This window comes from Micromys minutus (assembly GCF_963924665.1).
Source record: "Micromys minutus genome assembly, chromosome: 31".
NCBI lineage: Eukaryota > Metazoa > Chordata > Mammalia > Rodentia > Muridae > Micromys > Micromys minutus.
This window is the reverse complement of record NC_137966.1, coordinates 12492024-12513926: the sequence shown is the minus strand read 5'-3', so window position 1 is coordinate 12513926 and position 21903 is coordinate 12492024. Positions and strand designations below refer to the sequence as shown.

Sequence of the window (21903 nt, the reverse complement as noted above, 5' to 3'; positions counted from 1 at the left end):
CCACATGCTTTCTCTTGAATTAGAGTGATAAAGTCTGAAAATAGCTGTGGTGGGAGGTTGTTCCTGAGCCAGGAGGCTGAAGAAAACCTTTCTCTATTGTTCAGGGGTGGGGATGGGGAGGAAGCAGGGTTTCTCACATCCCAAGGGAACAGCTGTATCAACTTCCACTTCTGTAAGGCCTTCTGGGCTTTCAGTAGACACCAGATGCAAGTGCTTCTGACCTGCTCCTCTGCCCCCTTAAGGAAATGAAAACCTGGAACTAGAGATCAAGTGTCCCCTGTAAAAATTCAGCAAAGCATTATACAATTCCTAATGCTAGCTTGACCATCAGGTGACTTCAGTGATAGGTGTTTAGATAGGCCACTTTGACCTCTGCTTGCCCGGAAAGATATTAAGCCAGGTTCCTCTAGTTGCTACAGTCCTGCTGGCTGGGTTAGTGGGTGACGACGTTAGGCCTAGCTGCAGCCAGGCTAGCCGGATCCCCAGCATGGTCATTCCAGGGACAGTCTGTAGTCCTCTTAATGTCTGCTGTCTTGGGGTGCTTAAAGGGGAGTTGAAGGCCTTTTGACATTATGATTTATTTGGCTGAAACTTTATAAAAGGATCCATTTATCACATTGCTGTTTGAGAAGTACTCCCTCATATAATTTTGAAGTTTAAAACCGGTGGGAGAGAAGCAACATTACTGAGCATTTTCTGTGGACCTTTACGTGTATTGGGCCACTATGTTTAGTTATTTAATCCTTAAAGAGCCTTGTTCTTAAAAACAAACAAACAAACAAACCCAGGCAGGTGCTATAATCCTTGTGAAGATAATCGGCATGTCCCAAATTAGGCTCTGCATGCAGCCTTGGGTGTGAGCAGAGACCCAGTCCCTCAGGTTAGATTTCACTGCTTCAGTCCTTGGGACCCTTCAGGGTCCTCTGTGACCTGATCCCACTGTTTCTTCTTCTTACTGGAATTCTCTGGTGTCAGTGTGGTCATCCTTTTAATGTGTCCACTGCACTTAACTGTTGGCCTTCCTTAGACACAGGAAGCTGTGCTTATTGAAAAGTAGAATGCCAGGGGACTGGCTGCTCTTCCAAAGGACCTAGGTTCAATTCCCAGTACACACTTGGTAGCTCACAACTGTCTATAACACCCCCACACACATTCATGCAAGCAAAACACTAATGCATATAAAATAAAAATAAATTGAAAATAAGAAAAGTAGAATTTCAGCCTCCTGAGTCCATTAGAACAAAGAAATTAGTGGTGAGGATATGGATAAAAACCCTTGATTTTAACGTTCTAAGATGTTGCTCCCTTGTTTACTTTGGAGAGGATAATCTTTCATATTACTGGTGTGATGTAAATATTTACATTTTCAAACATTAAACAGGTCTGTAAAGATTCGCTTTGTTTTGTGTGTGTGTGTGTGTGTGTGTGTGTGTGTGTGTGTGTGTGTGTGTGAGTGAGTGATAATGTATGTGGAAGTCAAAGGATAACTTTCAGGAGTTGGTTTTCTCCCTCGGCTGTGAGGTTGTTCGGGTTGTCAGGCTAGTGTGTGCTTTCATCCTGACTAGCCATCTTGCTGGCTGGAAGATGCTTGTTTTTAACTTTTGAATATAGCTTGTGAATCTGCCTGTGGTGGTGAAAGTCTTAGCCCTGAGTCACGTTCCTGCAGAGTGAGAACATGAAGGCACACTCAGCAAGGCCTTTACAAGGTTGGCTTCAACCTCAAGAACTGCTCAGAAGAGTAAAGTGTTAGACCTAATGGTATGTAATTATTTGGCAGCTAGTTTAATGTTTTATCTTTACAAGTTTCTATAGGTAGGATTGTTTGTTTGAGTCCTTTCAAGACAGTCTTATGTAATCCAGACAGGTCTTAAACACAACCTGTAACTGAGGCTGGTCTTTCCTTGTCTTCTTGCCTCTACTTCCCAGGGGCTAGTATTACAAGGATAAACCACCATGCCTGGCCTAGTGAAATCTGTTGAAGCCTAATTAAAAGTATTCAGAGAAAACACTTAACCAAGGGAAACAGGATATCTAAGCTAATCATCTAGATAAAATGTAAATAAAAACACTTTCAGACAATTGTGGAAGAACTCACAAGAGTCCAGTAGGGGCTCCCTATCTTGGCAAGGTGATGTCCTTCTCTGACAGGTCCTGCAGTGGGTTTGTGAGAGGGGAAAAAGTCTGCAATGAACATTAGGTGAGAATGTAAGCAAGCCTGGCTAGAACTTTGAAAATAGTGACGGACTGCGAGACAAACTGAGCGTAGGTGCCAGGAGGTAGTGATTCTGTACGTTCCTAATGTAGCCAAGACTGGGTGTAGTTTTTGCCAAGGGGGTAAATGCCCACCGGGGTCAGCTTTTGGAAAAGTACCTTTCTCTTATGCATAAACACTTCCTGTGAATGTCTTTACATGCAGATACTCATTATATTGAGTCTTTGTCAATACTGGATCCTCACTGGGACTCCGCTTGGATGTCCTGTTGTTGCCCTGTGTCATGGAGATCCTGCAGGCACAATTTATATCTGCAAGACCAACCCCTTCACTTGCTCCAGCAGTTCATGGGTAGGGTAGATGTTTTGAGATGAGCCAAAGTCCTGTATCTGGGCCTGGATAGTAGCTGAATTCCCACACCACCAGGGCCATATCTCCAACTCCATGGATAGCTTTTATATTTATGTACAGATTGTTAGAGATTTTTCATGTAGCCTCTTGTTTGCCTGAATTCACAGCCTTCCTCATTATCACCATCCATCACAGACCAGTATAGTTGTTGAAGTGAGTGAACCAGCATTGTCATATCATTAGCACCCAAAACATAGAGCTTATGTCAAGGTCACAGCAGTGCTGTACACTCTGGGTTTGTACAAGCTTATAATGACATCTTTGCCAGCAGTAGTACCATACAGAGTGGCTCTACTGTCTTAAACCCTGTGTTCCACCTATCCATTCTTCCCTCCAACCTATTACCTGGCAACAACTGACGTTCTTTGGTTTTTTTTAAGTATCTTACTATTTTCCAACGTGCCAGACACTTTGATTTATCGACAGTGTACCCTTTCAGACTGGCTTTTTTCAGTTAGTATTAAGTACTGTTTCCTACATATCTTCAGTTTCTTTGTGGTGCAGAATAAAATCCATTGTGTATTCTGCACTTTATTCACTCATACACTAAAGAATGACTGACTTGCTTCTGTGCGGAGATTTTGAGTAGACTCAAGTTTTCACTTCCTTTGGAATTTTAGATCATCTAGTAGGAAATTGACAGACTTGGGAGTGGGTAGATGGGTCGGTGGGTGAACACCCTCATAGAAGCAGGGGAAGGGGGAATGGGATAGGGGTACAGAGGGGAAACCGGGAAAAGGGATAATATTTGAAATGTAAATAAAATATATCTAAGAAAAAATCACAAAAATAAAAGAAATTGTCAGACTGAAGGCTGAATGTGGTAGTATATACTTATAATCCCAGCACTTGAGTGGTAGAGGCAAGAGGAACTCACAATTTTGAGCCAAGTCTTTGCTATGTATAGTAAGTTTCAGATCAAGTAGACTATATAGTGAGACCCTGTCTCAAAATAAATGTTGCCAGGGAAGATCTGAGAAAAGTGGGAAAGGAAGGAATGTGATCTTGTTGTTGTTAATGGTAATGATTCTCTTCAGAGAGGAAGGGAACACAGGGTGAGAGTGTCCTCCACAGTAGTTGTGAAGGGAATCCTTAGTGCTCCATCTCCTCAGCCTTGGTATGCTTAGAACTCTGAATTTTGCAGTAAATATTAAAGAATAAAAATGGTTTATCTCTTTGTCGGCCCTTGTCGGCCCCGCGCCTCACTCCAAGGGCCCTATTCTAGTTCGGAGCCACGCACACCTCTGTCGCTTGGATCGAACCACCTCCACGGTCTAACTTTGTCCACGCGACTCCCTTCCATGGTGGTTTTTCACTGCCTGTTTTCCGTCTCCATCCCAGGGTGCTTCTTTGTCCCAAACTTAACACAAACACAACTCTAAAACCCAATACCTTTTCATGCAGGTTTATGTGTTAGTTCTCAATCCACAAACCCTCTACACAACAAGGTTTCGTCAAATAGATAAAGATACAAACTGTCTTTCTATATTAGATATTAGACCTTAATGTGCATAGCTATTTAAGCCAGCTAAGCCTACCTGGATCTAGCTCGTCTTTCTGGACCTCCATGTTGGAGATTTTCTTCCGTTCTCCTCCCTCCTCTGACCTCTTCTGCTCTTCCCTTACCCTGCCCAGCCACTGGCTTTTCTTTATTTTACTAATTAAAATGGGAAGGTTCAGATGAAGACACCTCTTGAGTATCTGACTAGGCAGTTCTTCTTGGGGAAGCGGAATTAACATTAAAATATGAACAGCTTCAGGACAGTCTGCACTGGACTTTGGTCATTGTTGTACAGTTAGTTTATTAGTTCTGTGGTGCTCCACATCATTTCATCGGTCTTTCTTCCACCCCATCTGTCTAGAGTTTTATCAAGGAACTTGAATTCTTGGTTTTCTAGGCTTTCCTGTTTGTATTTGTTGTTTTGAAACAAGGTTTCACTGTATGCCTAGGCTGGTCTGAAGCTCAGTTCTAGGTGTGGGTCTTCAGCCTACTTCCTAAAAGTCTTGTTTTCTTATTTCTTGTTTCTTATTACTGAGTTTTGAGAGCTCTTGTGGTTTTTTCATGACAGCATTTTCTCTGGCTGTTCTGGAACTCTGTAGACCAGAATGGCATGTTTGTGTAACAGTCTTCTAATGTGTCTTGAAATTTTTCTTGTTGTTTGTGGGTGTCTCTTTATTCTCTTTGCTGTCTTTACAGGAGCCTAAATTTTCCAATTCTGATGAAAATCAGCTTATGGATTGTACATTTGGTGATATATTGCCAGGGAAATAGCATTAAGATTTTTTTTTCTTTTGCTTTTAGTAGTTTATACCTTTGTATTTTACATTTGAGTTTGTGACATTTTTTTTGGTGGCAGTGGTAGGGTGGACACATGTGTGCCGTGGCCTGCCTGAGGGGATCACAGGACAACTTGCAGGAGTCAGTTTTCTTTCTCCACCATGTAGGTTGTAGGGATTGAATTCAGGCTATCAGGCTTGGTGACAAGTGTCTAGTGGCTGAGCCATTTGTCCACCTGTGGCATGGCTCATTAACCCAACACCTTTTGTTGGAACCCTGGATTTTCTGTGTTCATTCCCTTTGTTTCTTTTACAGGACTTCATTGTGTTTATGTGAGTCATGCTTCTGGACATGACTTCATGCTTCATGTGTCGTTGACCATGTTTGTGTTTTGATGCTGGGTTTTTTTTTTTTTTTTTTTTGTGAGATAGCCTAGACTATCTCTGTATATAGATACTGTAGTCCATGTACCTCAAATTATGGCTATCTTCCTACTTCACCCTTCCAAGTGCTGGGGTTACAGTATGAGCTACCATGCCCAGTTCCACACCATCTTGGTTATTGCAAGTTTGCCATAAACCAGTTCTTCTATGTTAAGATGTTAAGTTTTTCACCTTATATACAGTTTAGAGAAGATTGGCCAAAATCTACAAAATAAACCACTTTGGATTTTGATTAGAGTGATTAGAGATTAGAAGTATAGACTAAGGAAGAGCTGGCTGACATCATCGTTTTCTTCTCTGTGCACAGACCATTTCTTCATTTGTTCTTTGGTTTAACAGTCTTGCAGGTCTTATACATTCATTAAGGTTTGTCTCTTCATGTCCCGCTTCGGGTGTGCTAATGTACGTGGTCTTTAGTTTCCGGTGCCACTGTTGCTGCTGCATGTGGAGCAGCCAGTGTTACACGTTAGTTAACCTTACTGTGGACGCTCATTGGATCTGAGATTATTTTGTTGATTCTTCAGATTTTCTGCATAGACCTGTGGGTCAAGACCCCTTTGGGAACTCTTTCACAGGGGACAGTATCAGATACCCTGTTTATCAGATCCATTACAGTTTATAACAGTAGCAAAATCTGAAGTAGCAACAAAAATTGTTTTATCATTAGGAGGTCACCACAACACGGGAAACTGGATTTAAGGGTTGCAGCATTAGGAAGGTTGAGAGCCACTGGCCTAGACAGCTGCAAGTAAAACACTTCTGTTCTTTCCTTCTTAATCTGTGCATGTTTTTAAAGATTGATTGATTGATTGATTTAATGTAGGTACACTGTCACTGTCTTCAGACACACCAGAAGAGGGCAATCTGATTCCATTACAGATGGTTGTGAGCCACCACCATGCTTATTGAGAATTGAACTCAGGTCCTCTAGAAGAGTAGTCAGGGCTCTTAACTGCTAAGCCATCTCTCCAGCCCCCTAAAACTATTCTTTATGAAGCTAAGTAGTAGTATTACTGAAGGTTTTTATCAGGAAGAAGTACTGGATTTTGCCAAGTAGTTTTTTTTCTCATCTTATATGATTGTGTGATTTTGTTTGTTTGTTTGCTTAACCCAATGTTAGGAATTAACAAATATCTGAAGGTTGAACCAATCTTGAATACTTAGATTCTGACTTGGGAGTCAAATATAATTTTTTCTTTAGTGTTGTATTTGATTGACCTCATATTTTGTTTATTATATTTCAGTCTTTTCTAATATCTTGAGACACTAGCCTGCAGAGGTTTTTTGTTTTTGTGTGTTTTGTTCCTTTAGCTAAAATTAAGGTAATACTTGTTTCATAAAATGTATTAGGAAGTTTCTCTTCTGTCTTGTGAAAATAAAAGGTTGTTATATTTCTTACTTTAATGTCCAACAGAATTCACAGTTGAACCCATCTGGAGTTGGTGCTTTCAGTTTTAAAAAGTTATTAGTTATTGATTCAGTTTCTGTAGATAAGGCCTATTTGGATTATCGCTACATTTGTGAGCTCCATCAGATGTTTTTCAGAGAACTGGTCTGTTTCATCCAGTGGATCAAATGTAGGCATGGGGTACCCATAGTACTTTCTATGGTCCTTCTTAATGCTGGTATATGTGCAGCTGCACCTGATGCACAGTCCATCTGTGGTTTCTTTCGCTCCGACTGCTTAGAAGAAGCACAAGGCGTTCCCTGTGTTTGCAGGGAGGGAGTGGGTCCACAGTGATATCTCGAGGCCCTGCCTCTGGCAGAGTCACTGCAGAGCTTTTCTCTTGGCTTTCCTACTCTAATTCCCGAGCAGCATTCCTGTCAGAGTTTATGATGAGCGTGCTGAGGCTGACAGATGGCACTGAACAGACGCACACTCATTGAGACTGTCCCTGTCCCCACTGCAGGTGCGCTGACAGAGTGCTACGATGAGCTGGGGAACCGGTACCAGCTGCCAGTCTATTGCCTGGCGCCACCAATCAACATGATAGAGGAAAAGACTGACACAGAGACTCTGGATATTCCTGAGCCACCTCCCAATTCTGGACACGAGTCTCAGCTCCGTCTGCGGCTCTCCACAGGCAAAGACCTCAAGCTTGTGGTACGCAGCACAGACACAGTGTTCCACATGAAGAGGCGCCTACATGCCACGGAGGGTGTGGAGCCAGGCAGCCAGCGGTGGTTCTTCTCTGGCAGGCCTCTCACTGATAAGATGAAGCTGGAGGAGCTGAAGATCCCCAAGGACTATGTGGTGCAGGTTATAGTGAGCCAGCCTGTGCAAAACCCAACACCAGTGGAGAACTGAGCTGGGCTTGCCTTCTTTCAAGATCCCTGGGCTCCTTTTTATTGTTACCATTTCCTACTCTAAGGCGTGAAATTTATTTTCACTGCTCTGAATTCCCTATGAATGGATCTAGTTCTGAGGAATTACCAGTGAAAAATTCCATCTGTGATGGAGACCAACAAAAATAATAAAACACACAGAGCCAGCCTCTGATACTCTTATAATTACAATTTCTAATTTGAAAGACAGTTAAGAAATAGATAACCATTTATTTTAAAACATTTATCAACTGTGTAATGGTTGTATTTAAATGATTTCGAATGTAAACAGACACCAGACCATCAAAAACAGCACCAAGCACCTTTTGGACACAGAATTTGTATGACATACGTCAATTTTTTTTCCTGTTTTTTCAATAACAGTTACAAAATTAATTTTTTAAGTGGAACCTAAAAGAGCATAGGGCTTTGCTTCTCTTCTGGGTTTGTACTCCTGCTCCATCAGGAAGCAGTGGAGACCGGGTGTTGTCGGTATTTCTTCCCCTCCTGCGGCCATCACGCTGACAGCAGGCCCCCTCTGGAACACTGGCAAAATTTAGTAAGTAGTTGGAGCTCTCATTCTCAGTTGAGAAGTCTCTGGTCTTGCTGCATGGTGATCTTAAAATGTCCGTGGTACCCAGGCTTGACGGCTAGCTTCTAAGTAATGCCATGCAGGAAATGTGAGTAAAGTCCTCTCTGCCTGTTCCTGGGAAAACTGTGCCTATTCTCAGCCTTGGAGAAAATTCCAACTCAAAATTTCCAACTGTGACAGTAACTGGTGTCACTTAAACAGTGTTGGTAGAACAAATGGTAGTGCCTGACTCCGGACTGGAGTGTTTATTTCACTCTGACTCCAGTCACTGTGGTGGCAGTGTTCCTCCCACACCTTCCCAGCAAAGGTAAATTAACACCATCTGTACACCTGGCTAAGGGACTGGGACATAGGGAACCAGGACCTCTGCAGAAAGCTGCCAAAGGTTATAGTCAATCTGGGGCCTCTTAAACGCTGTTTTTGCCAGGCATGGTGGGCTTGCCTTTAGTCCTGGGCTTTGGGAGACAGAAAGAGCCAAATCTCAGAATTTGAGACCAGCCCAGAATACATAGCTGGTTCAAGGCCAGCCAGAGCTACATAGTGAGGCTGTGTCTCCAAAAGATTAAAAAAAAAAAAGTTGGTTCCCTGAGAAGGGGGCTGCCATGTGACCACACAGTCTCTGAGAGTCTGTGACATGTGAGCAGCAAGCAAAGAAAGGTTCTGTGCTCTTCTCAGTCGGGAAATACCAAACCTCCAGTACCTATTTGGATATAAGATGCCATGCCTAAGTTTAGTGGCAAAATGAAACTTCTAAGTCGTTTAAAATGTAATTTTAAATGGTATTACATTTTCTATAGCCTGTTTAAATATATCTATAATTGTAACTTATGTTTCTGAGAGCTTTAACCATCTCCCAAATTCTGTTCACCATTTGAAGTTTGTGACTGCACCTAACTTAGATTTGATGGTAACATTCAGAAGTGCACAGCTTTAGTAACGGAGGAGGATGCTCACATTACCGTGTGGAGGCTCTAGGGTATCCAGGGCAGCACCCGCCGTCAGGAAGGTTGGTATATTTGTTACACTGAATAACAGTATCTCAAATTCCATCAGTTGGAAAGTGTTTAAACCTATTATTTTTCTAAAGAAAATTTGATGGTGTCATGAATAACCTGATTGTTAAAAGGTCTTGTTTGTTTCTTGAAGGTTTGTCCTAAGAGTTTGTTTTTTGGTTTTTTTTTTTTTTTTTTAAAGGAACATATACTTTGAATAATGATCCTCTAGGCATGGTGAGAAAACACCTAGGTGCTGGAAATTGTCAATAGGTTAATAACCTAGGTGAGAAAAAAAACATGGTGCTGGTAATTGTCAATAGGTCGATGTAAGATTGGATCAATACTTGATGTGTATCATTTTAGTATGTAGGGGTTTTGTGCTTTTTTTTTAAAAAAAAAAAGTTCAACTTTTCTCTTTGTCTTTGCCTTTATTTCTGTATTCAGTGGCAGTCTCCCACATCCTACAGGGAAGGGAGAGGTGTTCTCTCTAGAACCAGTGTGCGATCATGACCACCAAACTTAAGCTCAGCTCCACCGCCTGTTGCAGGTCACTTAGAGGTGTGCCTCACCAGCACTGCAGCCTTGCTCTCAGATAGTTTCACCAGGATGGGGAAGACGGCTCAGTCCATACTGCCAAGGCAACACTGGAGTTCAGTACTCAGCCAGTTGGGCCAAACTGGGGAGCTGCAGTTTCAATGAGAGACCTGCCTAGAGAGAAATAGACACCCAGTGTCCTCTCTGGTCTCTGCACTCACAGACCCAAACAGTGGTGCGGGGGGAGGGGTATTTTGGGGGGTGTGTGTATGTGTGTGTGTGTGTGTGTGTGTGTGTGTGTGTGTGTGTGTTAGGCAAAATTTTCAAGTTTTTCATGGTCTTTTAAGTCTCACTAGGGGTAGTTGTGCTCACCGCTGATCCTAGCTTTTGGGCAGTAGAGGCAAACTGAGTTGGAGGGCAGCTTGGTCTACCTGTTGAGTTCCTAGCAGCTAGGGCCTAAGAAGGGAGCTCCTCTCTTTAACAACAAAACTGTTGGACTTTTTATGGCCTCTGGGTTGCTTAAAGGGCCCCTCATTCCAAAGGATACCAGCCTCTCATTTAGTTTGCTTTTGCTACTTCATTGTTATCTGGAGCTTATGTGTGTGAAAGGCTAGAATAGACTGTGGCCCCCTTTCCTGAAGCTACTTGATAATTTTCATCCATCTTTTCTGTGGTGGGGGAAAGGCAGCTGGTCAGACCCTGTGTAATTTTTCTTAGAAAGGGAATCCAGCTGACAGTAGCTAGAGAGGGCTAGTATCCTATGACTGCCCTTGGGGTCTCTTGTGATGTGACCTGTTAGACTGTCATCTCTAGTTCTGTGGCAAGAGCCTGGGTGACTTGCTCAGTCTGAGAACCAAACCCTAGGGGAAGAGGTGACCACTTTGCTTAGCTAGTGCCCCTCACGTTCCCTCTCACAGACAGTGGACCTGGGCGGAAACCTTTACCAGGCCAGAGTCCCACACACAGTCTCCCCCTGCCCCTCCCCGTTGCCTGTGCTCTCGAACCCTCATGTGACTAGGAACTTGTAATTCATTATACCATATGAAAACTGCAGACTCAAAAGAGTGAATCCACACAGGATGGAGCCCAGGACCTCACACGTGTCAGACTTTTATAGCTGAGCTACACTTAAGGCTCTACGTACTCATTTTTAATGTGTTTCTAAGCCACTAGGGAAAAAAGCAGGAGCTGGAGAGACGGCTCAGTGGTTAAGAGCACTGTCTGCTCTTCCAGAGGTCCTGAGTTCAATTCCCAGCAACCACATGGTGGCTCACAACCATCTGTAATGGGATCTGATGCCCTCTTCTGGTGCATCTGAGGATAGTGATAGTGTACTTACTTAAAACAAAAACAAAACAAAACAAAACAAAAAAAACAAACAGAAAAACTTTTTCTTGCCGAAGACCCAGGTTTGGTTCCCAGTGCCAGCATGGCAGTTAACAGCTCTCCATAGCTCTCTTCAGTGCCCTCTTCTGACCTCTGAGGGCAGGCTGCGTCACATGGTGCGCAGTCACAGGCACGCAAACAGATCGCTCAAGCACATGGAAAACATAAATCTGAAATAAAACGCCTTAAAGGAAAGCAAGCTCAGATTGGTTATTTTCTTTGTATTCCTAGTTCCAACAGAGTTATCAGTTGACTGATTTGTTTGAATTTTAGGTTTTACATAGAATCTCATTTGTAAATTTAAATAATCCCTGATTCCAGGAGTTTTGTGCCTTGAGACAGTTTTATTACAATGCCCAAGATGCCCTCCCATGTCAAGATAGCTTAGCAAAGTTTGTCCCAAGGCCTAGCAAAGTTTGATCTCTGTAGCGCCTGTGGAAGGCTCAGAACCAACTACAAGCAGGCCTCCACATGTGTGCTAAAACACACACTGAGTGTTTCCAAAAGAAATCTGATGTTCTGGTCATTATACCCCTGACTTCCATGGGAGAAAGGACAAGTTAACTATCTTGAGCCCCACCACCACCTTCATTCTAAGTAAAGGTTACAGTGCTATGTCTGCTCTGAGAGTCATTACCCTTTATATAGCTCCAGACCATCTGGGAGGAGAGACCTCTGGAATGTCTTCCCAAAGAGTCACACCCAGGCCCTAAAGCTGCCCCCTGACAGAAGCCATCCTGCCTCAAAAGAGAACCAACTGTAACGATAAGTTTCAGCAGTGAGGCCCTTCGGCTTGGCCAGTCTCTGGCTGCCAATTTTTTCACTTTGGAGTGCCAGCCTGCACAGGGCCTAGTGTCCCTGCCCACCTAGCACAGACACCGTAGTATCCACAAACTGTTCGTGTTGGAAGGGCATGAGGACCAGTGAGGTTGCTTGGAATTCCCCAAAAGTAATACCTTTATCTATAGAAGGGATTGAAATGACCAGTTCTACCTGAAGTTTGGTTTTGCTTTGTTCCCGTCTCACTTCATCTACTGCCAGTTGCACTAATTTTACTCACAAACTTGTTAGCTAAGTTCCCTGTTTGTGAATGAAGCTTTAAAGTAGCTGGGTTTCATGGTACCCAGTTTGACGTGGAGATAAGGGTCTTGGGTGAGCCATACATATCTTTATACATTGTTGGCATAACCAGGTTTGATTATGGTATTGAGTATTAGATCAGTGGTACTGGTCACCCTCAAAGTCTATGGTTGTCTTGAGGTCAATTAGCATGTCATAAATGTTAGGTCCTAGGTAAAATATTAAGGCCTAGGGGCTGGAGAGATGGCTCAGCAGTGACTGCTCTTCCAGAGGTCCTGAGTTCAAATCCCAGCAACCACATGGTGGCTCAGTGGGACCCGATACCCTCTTCTGGTGTGTCTGAAGACAGCTACAGTGTACTCATATACTTAAAATAATTTTAAAAATATATATGAAGGCTAGGTAACTGTTACCTGGATAGCCTGCCACTATAAGGAAACTTTCTAATGCCAAGAATAATTACATATTTGATCAATCACAATAGAAATCAGTAGCAGTGTTTTATGTGCCTAAAATAATGATGGACCTGAACTAACTACCCAACAGTACTTCCTGTACCTGTGTATAAGCTTTTATGACATTTACCTTTATAAGCTGCCCCTGGCATGGACCCCAACATAAGAGAGACCTGCATCTATTTAAAATAAGACTTCCAAGTGGTTAAGAGCACTGACTGCTCTCCCAGAGGTCCTGAGTTCAAATCCCAGCAACCACATGGTGGCTCACGACCGTCTGTAATGGAATCATACACTCTCTTCTGGTGTGTCTGAAGACAGCTACAGTGTATATAATAAATATTAAAAAAAAAAAAAAAAAAACTTCCATGTTTAGTAGGGAGGTTTATATTCCCAAGACCTCCCTGGGAGTAGACATCCTTGACAGAAAGAGACTGTATGTGAGTAACTGACATCCTGTTTGACTAGTTAAGACATAAATGTTAGACAAGTCCCATCCTAGTAGACAAGTTAGGACATGGATATTACACAAGGAAAGTCCCCTGCCACAGTTCAATATCCCAACCAATGGAAACAGGATAAATGTACAGCAAAGACAGGTTCCAAAGGAAATCCCCTATCCCCAAATCCTGACTAGTGAAATCACTTTAGCATAGATGTTTGTGGATTTGGGGCTTGAAAACCTGTAGGACCTTAACTCAGGGTCATGGTTCAGTTCCTGAATCCTGGCCATGGCCCTGGTTGACCAGTCTTGGGATGTATGCTCAATAAACTGCCCCAGTCTAACTGAGGTTGGTGTTTGGGTTGTTTGTGAGGTGATTCCTAGACCCCCAACAGTGAACCATCTATGTTTCTTCAGCCATGTTCCTCAGAGACTTAGAGCTATAGAAATTGACATAAATGGCATTTCTGGCCAGTTGAATTTGCTAGTTTAAAATGTAAAGAGAAATCTGGCTTGGTGGAACATGCCTGATCCCAGCATCTAACATATACGTCCTGAGGCAGGTATATCACTGGTTGGAGCGTAGCCTGGGCTACATAGTGGGACCCTGTATCAACAAAATAGCCTCCCCGAACACAGAACCTGCCAGAAGTTCAGTGAGCTCAGACCCCAGGCTGTGAGTGCCAGGCAACTTTAACTGACCTTGAGTCTGAATCCTGATCCTAGCCTATGAGACATGCTTGGATAAGTTTCTTAATTTCTCTAGGCCTCAGTTTCCTCTTTTATAAACTAAATCGCTGCACATAGTTGGCAGGGTTAAAAGCAAAAGTTGTGTGTCTAAGACACTGCCTGTACCAAGCATGTGACTGTGATGTCGCTGTTGTGGGGGAGCCACCAGAGAGGACTGCTGTAAGATTTAGGCCAAGAGAAAATCTTCATGAGCTTGCCTGCGGGTGACTGACTATGTTAGGTGTTCGGGATTCTGGTGGAGCATGGAGCCTTTCTCGGGGCAATCTTTCAAAAACAAAAGCCACGTAGGTGAGAGATCTACCTACCTCCTCCTCCTCCCAAGTGCTGGGACTAAAGGTATGCATCCTCAAGCCAGGCTCATGAAAAGTTACCGTGGAGCCGGGGCCCATAATATTTTACCCTAGTAAGTTTTCTTCTGTTGCCTAAGCATTTCACATGGCGTAATTCAGGCTCTGAGCAACACACAGCCTGAGCTGGAACTGTGGCATAACTCCTACAGTCTCAGATCAGTCTGGGCTGGGGAGAGAGGGGAGTGGAGAGAGAAGGAGGAAGGGGGGAGGGAGAGAGAAGAGGAAAGGCCACTTTCCTTTAACTGCTGGGCTCCAGCGCCATCAGGTCTCTGCAAACACAACCTGTTAAAAAGCTGAAGAAAATGGCCCTGTGGGCAGAAAGGCTGCTTGGGGCTGAGAGTTTAGCTCAGATCTAGACCCCCACTTTGCTAGCTGGGTGTGAAAGAACACACCTTGTAATCCCAGCACTTGGGAGTTGGAGGCAAGAGGATCAAGAGCTCCAGGTGAGTCTGAGGACAGCCTGTGCTAGATGAGAAAAATTAAAACAAAAAGATTTAAAAAATCTGAGTTTGAATGGAACACACCTTTAATCCTAAATTCTCAGGAGGAGAACTTCTGTGAGTCTGAGGCCAGCCTGATCCTGAGTCAATGGATAAATAAAGCAGACAGACAGACAAACAGACAGACATGCACGTTGACACTCTGTTTCACTGTGGCCATGTTATTTTTAATTAGTCACGCTTACTTCTGTGTCACAGGAGACTCCTGTGGCTTATCATAGATGAATACATCTTCTTGAGATGAAGATACCTCTCTTTATCTCTCCCTTTCTCTTTCTCTCTCTCTCTCGATTCCTCTCTCTCTTTCCTCCTTTTCTTTCTGTCTATGGATTTGTCGGTGCAGAAGATTGTGTACAGCTTAAATTCCTTGTAATTAAGCAGCTATTATTGGGTGGGGGGAGAGAAGTATTACAAAGTTTAGTACGGTGGCAATCGTGTGGTACTCTGGATGCTTGCAAACTTAGAGGTGTAGGGATTGGGGCAGTTCCAGGCTGAGTGGGGCCCAGGGACAGTCAGGTCTGTCATGGGAGCATGGTCAGCTACCATTGTGGTCACCCGCCTCCCTTTACAAAGAAGTCACCGTCCTCCCAGAGCCTTTTCAGAAGTTTTCTCACTCGGTTCTAGCATGGAATTTCTTCCTTTCTGCTTACTCGAATCGATAAACAGTTCCCTGGCCACCATGTTATCACCACATTAGGCTCCCTCCTCAAAACCTCTCTAATGGTGTTTCCACACTACATGATATGCAACATAGCCAAGCCTTTCTCTGCTAGGCAAGCCTTTTGGTCACGGGTCCTTTTCCAGTCCCAGCCTGTTGCCAAGCACATCTGCATCTTTCCCACCACTGCTGTGGGACATCACTACCGCCCGGTTCCTGAACTCCACTTACTCGGTCACCTGTGATGTCAAAGTCATGGAAAAGTTCTCGGAGTTCCTGCTTTTTAATATTGAAGAGAAATCTGTAGTTTTCGAAATTGGTTGCACCTATATTCAATTCCCCATCCAGATCAAGCAACTCAAAAACGGCCCGGGAATGGCGGTACATAAAGTGATATTCCAGATGGCTCTATTTTGAGAGAAACGCGTGAAAAATATTGGTGCCACCTGTAAGGTGTTGCTCCAAGGTGTGTATAACCACAAAACACTTCCTAGAGAGCTCAGAGCAAAAGGCAAACTCCCATACCTGGGGAAAGGGCTGTATGAAGAGGGGTGAGGGACAAGAGAGGCTCGGAAGTGATCGGTTGTGCATAATTAACCCAAGTTGCTACCATGCTCCGACCATGTCTTGAAGCCTTGAACTCGGTACTTGGGTAAGACCCCTGTGCTCACGGAGCACATGTTAGTGTCTCTTGGTGAGGCGAAACACAGAAAACACACCTCTTTGAGCCTCATCAGTAAAGTCTGAGCCAAAGGACCAGGGTAGGAGTGAACGGGGTACTTGGGAATACTCTGAAACCTGTTGGAGGACAAGCAGTCCAAGAAAGGTGGGCCAGGGCAACATTTTCCTTACAAGGTGATACAGGATGAGAGGGCTGAGGACAGGTGGCCCACTGCAGAGGGCTTTCTCCCCCCACACCCCCAGTGTCTGCTTTACCCGAGGAGCAGGCATCCCAGCCCCCTCTCACCTGCCCCAGGCCAGCCCTGGTACTTACCTGATGTGCCAGCAGTATGCAAACCAACACGTAGAACTGGTCAAAACCAATCTCGCCTATAGCCGTCCAGTCTAGGAGGTCAAATATCATCTTGATCTGGGTGTTGTTTAGGTTAGTCACGTGGTGGAGGAAATGAAAGAACAGCACATCTGGAGGAGGAGAGGAGAGTGAGATAGAGTGCTTTAGAACAGTCCCCATATACTAAAGCAGGAGCCATCTTGGGGGCTGGCGAGATGGCTCAGTGGTTAAGAGCACTGACTGCTCTTCCAGAGGTCCTGAGTTCAAATCCCAGCAACCACATGGTGGTTCACCACCATCTTTAATGAGACCTGGTGCCCTCTTCTGGTTTGTCTGAAGACAGCTACAGTGTACTTATATATAATAAATAAATCTCTTAAAAAATCTGTAAGATAGCAGTCGTGCTGGGAGCTCACTGTATCGGGAAGAGTGACAATATTTTGTGTCTGGTTTCATGCTGACCCTTCCACAGCTCCACAGCCTTTAGTTGCCTGTGCTGTGGGAAAGCAGAGCGCCAAGTTCTGGAAGCGTCACGGCAGCTGACTTACATGCCCAGACAACATGGGGCTGGTTAGTGCTTGAGGCTCCTGACCCCAGGCACAGCCGGTGATTTCGCAGTCACCAATGACAGGCAAGGTGCTGATGGGTGACACAGTGATCTTTGCTAAAGGAGAGAAGGCTTCATTCTTACTCTGCTAAAGATGTTGACATGTGGGCCAGAGAGATGGCTCTGGCAGGAAAGACGCTTGTCATACAAGCCCGGAGACCAGAGTTTGATCCCCAGAACCCACATAAAAGTGCGAAGGAGAAAACGAACTCCCCAAAGTTGCCCTCTGACCTTTCCACGCACACATGTGCCCACACACATCTTGCACATACAGCCACAGATGCAAAGTACGTTTTTTAAAGATGCTAATGTTCACCTCAGCCCTTCCCGTGGTTTTCATCAGAATGGGAAAGTGAGAAATGCTCTCCTCTGAGTCCCTAGACTTTCTGTGCTTATGAAGAGCTGGCTGTGGAGGGAGGGAGCCTTCAGGGGGTTTAAGCACTTTTCAATGCTGCATCTCAAGCCCCGAGAACCTGATGAGGAAGGCTGTAGCGACCCATTGCAAGCCCATCAAGCCGCTTAGGGGTACTGTCAGGCTACACTTTCCGCTTCAGGAAGTGGACCACAGGACAGAGTCTGCATTGCTCCCAGCTCTGGTGTGATGTCGCTGCTGCTGTTAGGCTGTGGGTCTTGGTGACAGGGTTGGGGCTCATAAGAGAGTCACCCTGGTGGACTGTGCACTGTGAAAATGAAGCCGCCTCTTTTGTGCATTAGTTAACACACATCCAACCAGATACATGTCCGAGGAAAGTTCTGTAGCTAAAACAACAGGATTTGTCCTTTCTTTGTTTTTTGCTTGAGATAGAGTTTTTCTGTGTAGCCCAGGCTGGCCTTGAACTCAGAGATCCACCTACCTCTGCCTCCTGAGTGCTGCTGGGCTTAAAGTCATGCACCCACCACTGCCCAGCTTTAGGATTTTCAAGTGTGGCTTTCTGTGTGTTTCTCCTCTATCCTTTCAATGAATTTTGCTTTGTTTTGCCATTGGTACAGAGTCTCATTGACAGCTGGCCTGGGGCTCTCTAAGTGAAGACCAGCTAGCCTCAAACGTGTGCCCATCCTATCTTCCTTCCTGTCTCTTCATTACCAAAGCTATCTGGAGACCTGGGTGCAGCCGCTCCTGCCAAAAATCTCAGCACTGAGGAGGCTGAGGCAGGAGGATTGCCATCAGCGCAAGCCTACCTTGGCTTATAGAGTCAGACTCTGTCCTTTTCTGGTGTCCATAGGTATCAGGCACAAAAGTGGTCTACAGACAGACATGCAGCCAAACACACACACAGAATATCTTTGAAAATACTTTAAAGAAAGAAAGAAAAAAAAAAAAAACAGAAACCAAAAACTACCGCTGGGCATGTAAAACAGGAACGTCATCTCTGTCATTTGGAATCTCAGCTGGAAGCGGGCAGGAGCACACGCCAGCTTTGGTGTGATGGCCACTCGGCCTTTCCTCCTGTGTAGCCCACCAGGCGTGAGCAAACACTCAGAGCAGCACACTGCATACACACAGGGGTGACAAGGTGCTCCTGGAGACGTGTCCTGGGGGACCTTGTCGCTATGGGGATCACTGCTGTTTTGCAGTAAGATGACTCTGGTCACCCGAATCCCCAAGGGCTGGAGCTGTTCTCCCAGGAAGCAAAATTAAAGCTGTCCCTCTCCCAGGTCACCGTTCTTAACCTTGGTGACCAGATAGCAGGTACGGACCTCCTGGATAGTGTGTCATCCGGGGATTGTGTGGCGACTAGGGAGATGTGACTCTGTTCCACAAATGCCCCTAAAGAGACAGTGTATCTCAGCTTTCTGGGGGACAGCTTGGTGCCTGATGCTGTCTTCTCTGGGTGAGGAGAGTGGTCTCACACCTCATACTAGTCTCCACACACAAATCGAGGCAAAGGTGTCTGCCAGTCAGTGTTTCTTCTGCTCTTTTCAGTGCTGGGGGCCTGAGCCCAGGCTAAATCTGTCAACTGCCAAGCGGCAGCCTTGTTACTGACTGAATGGACTCAAAACCCTTTACAGAGGGCTTGCGTGTGGTGGCGCACATCTTTTAACTTTCGAGTTCAGGAGGCAGAGGCAGATGGATCTCTGTGAGTTCCAAGCTAGGCCAGGTAAATTTAAAAAAAGAAAGAAAAAGACAAAGAATCTCACGGGTGCTCTTTGATCAGTCTTCCCTGTGACATTGGACACTTTCCTCTGTGAGGTGACAGTGATGGTTGGATTGGTTGGAAAAAGAAAAAAAAACTTACTTAAATGGAGGCCCAAAAGGAACCCAGGGTGTTTACGCCTGGCCTTCTGTTAGTGTATGGACTCAGAGCTGGTAGGTGATATTTTGGGTAACTCCAATAGCACAGACGAATCTGGTTAAGACCAGTTGGTCCCAAACAAACAAACAAACAACGTGAATGTGGGAAAGGCCCCGTAAGGAGGAGATGGGGGATGACAGGTGGGAGAGACACAAGAGAGTAGGAGAAGAAATTGGACCTCGAGGAGATGATTTGCCCCTTGATTCACCGCGGAACTGTGGGTAGAACCCAGCCTGCGCCCACAGACTGAACTGTCATTGGTCTCCTTTGACAGTTTCTCTCTGGGCTTCCTCCACAAGATGAAACAACTGTTAAGGAGATAGTTCTGGGCTTTGGGTGGGGTGGAGGGGTAAGGGTGGGGGGCTCACCATTCAAGGTATTCCTGTGATGCACATCCAGAAGATGAAAGTACGCCATCAAAGCTTTCACGTTCCTCAAAGACAGCAAACAGTAGATTTTGTCTATGTAAAGGTACCACAGAAAGGACCCCTGAGTCAGCTTCATGGTGGCAGCTTTCAGCCGGAGGCTCTGGCAACCTGATACGGAATGGAGAATTCCGCCTCAGAACTAGAATGTTGAGCAGGGACCCCCAAGATGACATGGCAGAACCGAGGGGACAATGAGATTGGATGAAGTGGCTTGTCACAGTTATGCAGCTTGGATGTGGGTCTTTCCGGACTTCTTGGGGCCTTTTTCTCTGCCCCGAAAGCAGCCACTCTAATCGAAGGGCCATAGCAGTTCAGGGAGCCATGCTAGATGGTGTGCCCATTAGGAAGAAAAGCAGAGACTCATGTACGTGGGAAGGTCCTCAACCAAGTATACTGCTCTAAAGCCAAAGAGAAGAAATGCATGTTTATATAAATGTCTAAGTTATATAATACACATATAGCTTCAAAACTATTGGTTATGGTGTGAAGGCATATGTATATGTATGTACACACACAAGAGTGTGCAGTATGGCTCTGGGCCTTCTCCTGCCCACAACTCTTCGTTCATATATGGTTATCTGTCTGTGTGCATACATTTGCATATAGATGTACATGTGTGTGCATGTATATATACACATATATATGATAGACACATATATGTGCATGCACACTGTTCTATCTAACCTTATGAATCTTGGGACCCTCCGATGTTATCACTGATTGGTTAAAATCTCAGACAACACCCTGGACTTATGACTGGTGTGTGCCAAGGGTGGAGTCATTTTGTTCAACAGATCTTAACCTTGGAGACTATGTTAACTCCCAGTGTCAGAATTAAGCTGACGTGTAGGATACATGAATGTCCACAGAGAATTGCTTCATGGGACAAGAGTCCCAGACGTTTTGTAAAACGTGTTTCTTGTTTGGTATCAGTTTATGGAATTCTATTTGTTGGTTCTTGAGACAGGGTCTTGTTTTGTCTCGGGCCCAGGCTTTGCTTCCTGGATGCTGGGATTACGGGTGAGTACTGTCATGACTTCTCTTTAGGTCGTATGTGGATGGGAGTGTCATAAGGGAATGTGACCCAAAGAAATAGGTGTATTTGTGTGACGGTTAGGAAAGTGTGGTGGGAGGTCAGAAAGGATTAAGTCACGGTTGTAAGGGTCACTTCGGTCAATGCTCAGCATCCCTGTGCCTTCACCTTCATTCAGGGACAGGGAGGGGACCCACTGAATGAAGGGCAACAAAGGTACGTATTTTGAGGTCAGATGTCCTGAACTCTTATTCCCACGTGAAGACTGACATGTGCTTGTATCAGCTTTATTCATAATAACCAGATGGATAAAACCCAGCCCCAACTGCCCCTCAGTGGTTGGTGGACGACGTATTAATGTCTGCGGTATATCCGTACAGTAGAATATGAGTGAACCAAGAACATATGCACCATGATGAATCTCGGAACTGTGCAGAGTTAAAAAAAAAAAAAAAAAAAGCTAAGCACAGTCACTGTGTGGTCTGTGACTATGCGCCTGCCTCGAATGAGCAAGGGTCTGGCTTTAATCTCCAGTGCTGAAAAGATCAATCTGAAAGAAGCAGAAATGGGAATTACCAGAGGAGGGGATAGAGTGTGAGGCCACCCAGTCCTGGCAAAACTCAACGGTGAACCTTAAGGGAGGGCATCCCTGTTGACACAAATGAAACCTCAAAAGAACTCGATTCTTGTTCTTCTGAGACACTGTGACTCTGGCTGGTACGGAAGCTGATATGTCGGCCAGGCTGGCTTTGAACTCGGACAGCCACTTGCCTCCTGAATGCTGGTGTTGAAGATGTGCTCCACCTCGCCTGCCCTAAATCAGATTTTTTCCTCTAAATGTTACCTTTGCCAGCCTGTTTGTCTGTGCGCTGACCCCATGCGGTGCCTGGGAAGGTCAGAAGAGGGCGTCAGGTCACATGAAATCCACTGTGCACAGCCACCTAGGTGCTGGGAATTGAATCTTCCTCTGGGAGAGCAGCAACCATTGAGGAGACGTCGCTCCAGCACCTTAAGTTGAGCCCCCCCCCCTTTTTTTTTAATGATTCATGGTTTCTCTGTGTAGCCCTAGCTGGCTTGGAACTAACTTGTAGAACAGGCTGGCCTCGAACTTGGAGATC

At 44.9% G+C, this 21903-nt stretch overlaps 2 protein-coding genes across 2 annotated transcripts in view; one reads left to right on the top strand and one right to left on the bottom strand.

Moving 5' to 3' along the window:
• The window catches only part of UBTD2 (ubiquitin domain containing 2), a 52482-nt gene extending 43214 nt beyond the window's left edge, over positions 1 to 9268 (top strand). The window contains exon 3 of the mRNA XM_080942212.1: positions 7255 to 9268. Within this exon, the coding sequence (XP_080798338.1) occupies positions 7255 to 7652 (398 nt within the window). The 3' untranslated portion in view covers positions 7653 to 9268. The remainder of the gene's footprint in view (positions 1 to 7254) is intronic.
• Positions 9269 to 14945: 5677 nt separating this feature from the next.
• On the bottom strand, positions 14946 to 19828 carry EFCAB9 (EF-hand calcium binding domain 9; the record flags this gene model as incomplete). The annotated part of the gene is made up of 4 exons (XM_080908109.1): positions 14946 to 15134; positions 15643 to 15819; positions 16406 to 16554; positions 19693 to 19828. The coding sequence occupies 4 exons, from the start codon at positions 19826 to 19828 to the stop codon at positions 14946 to 14948; spliced, it is 651 nt and encodes a 216-aa protein (XP_080764235.1).
• Between the last annotated feature and the right edge of the window lie 2075 nt (positions 19829 to 21903).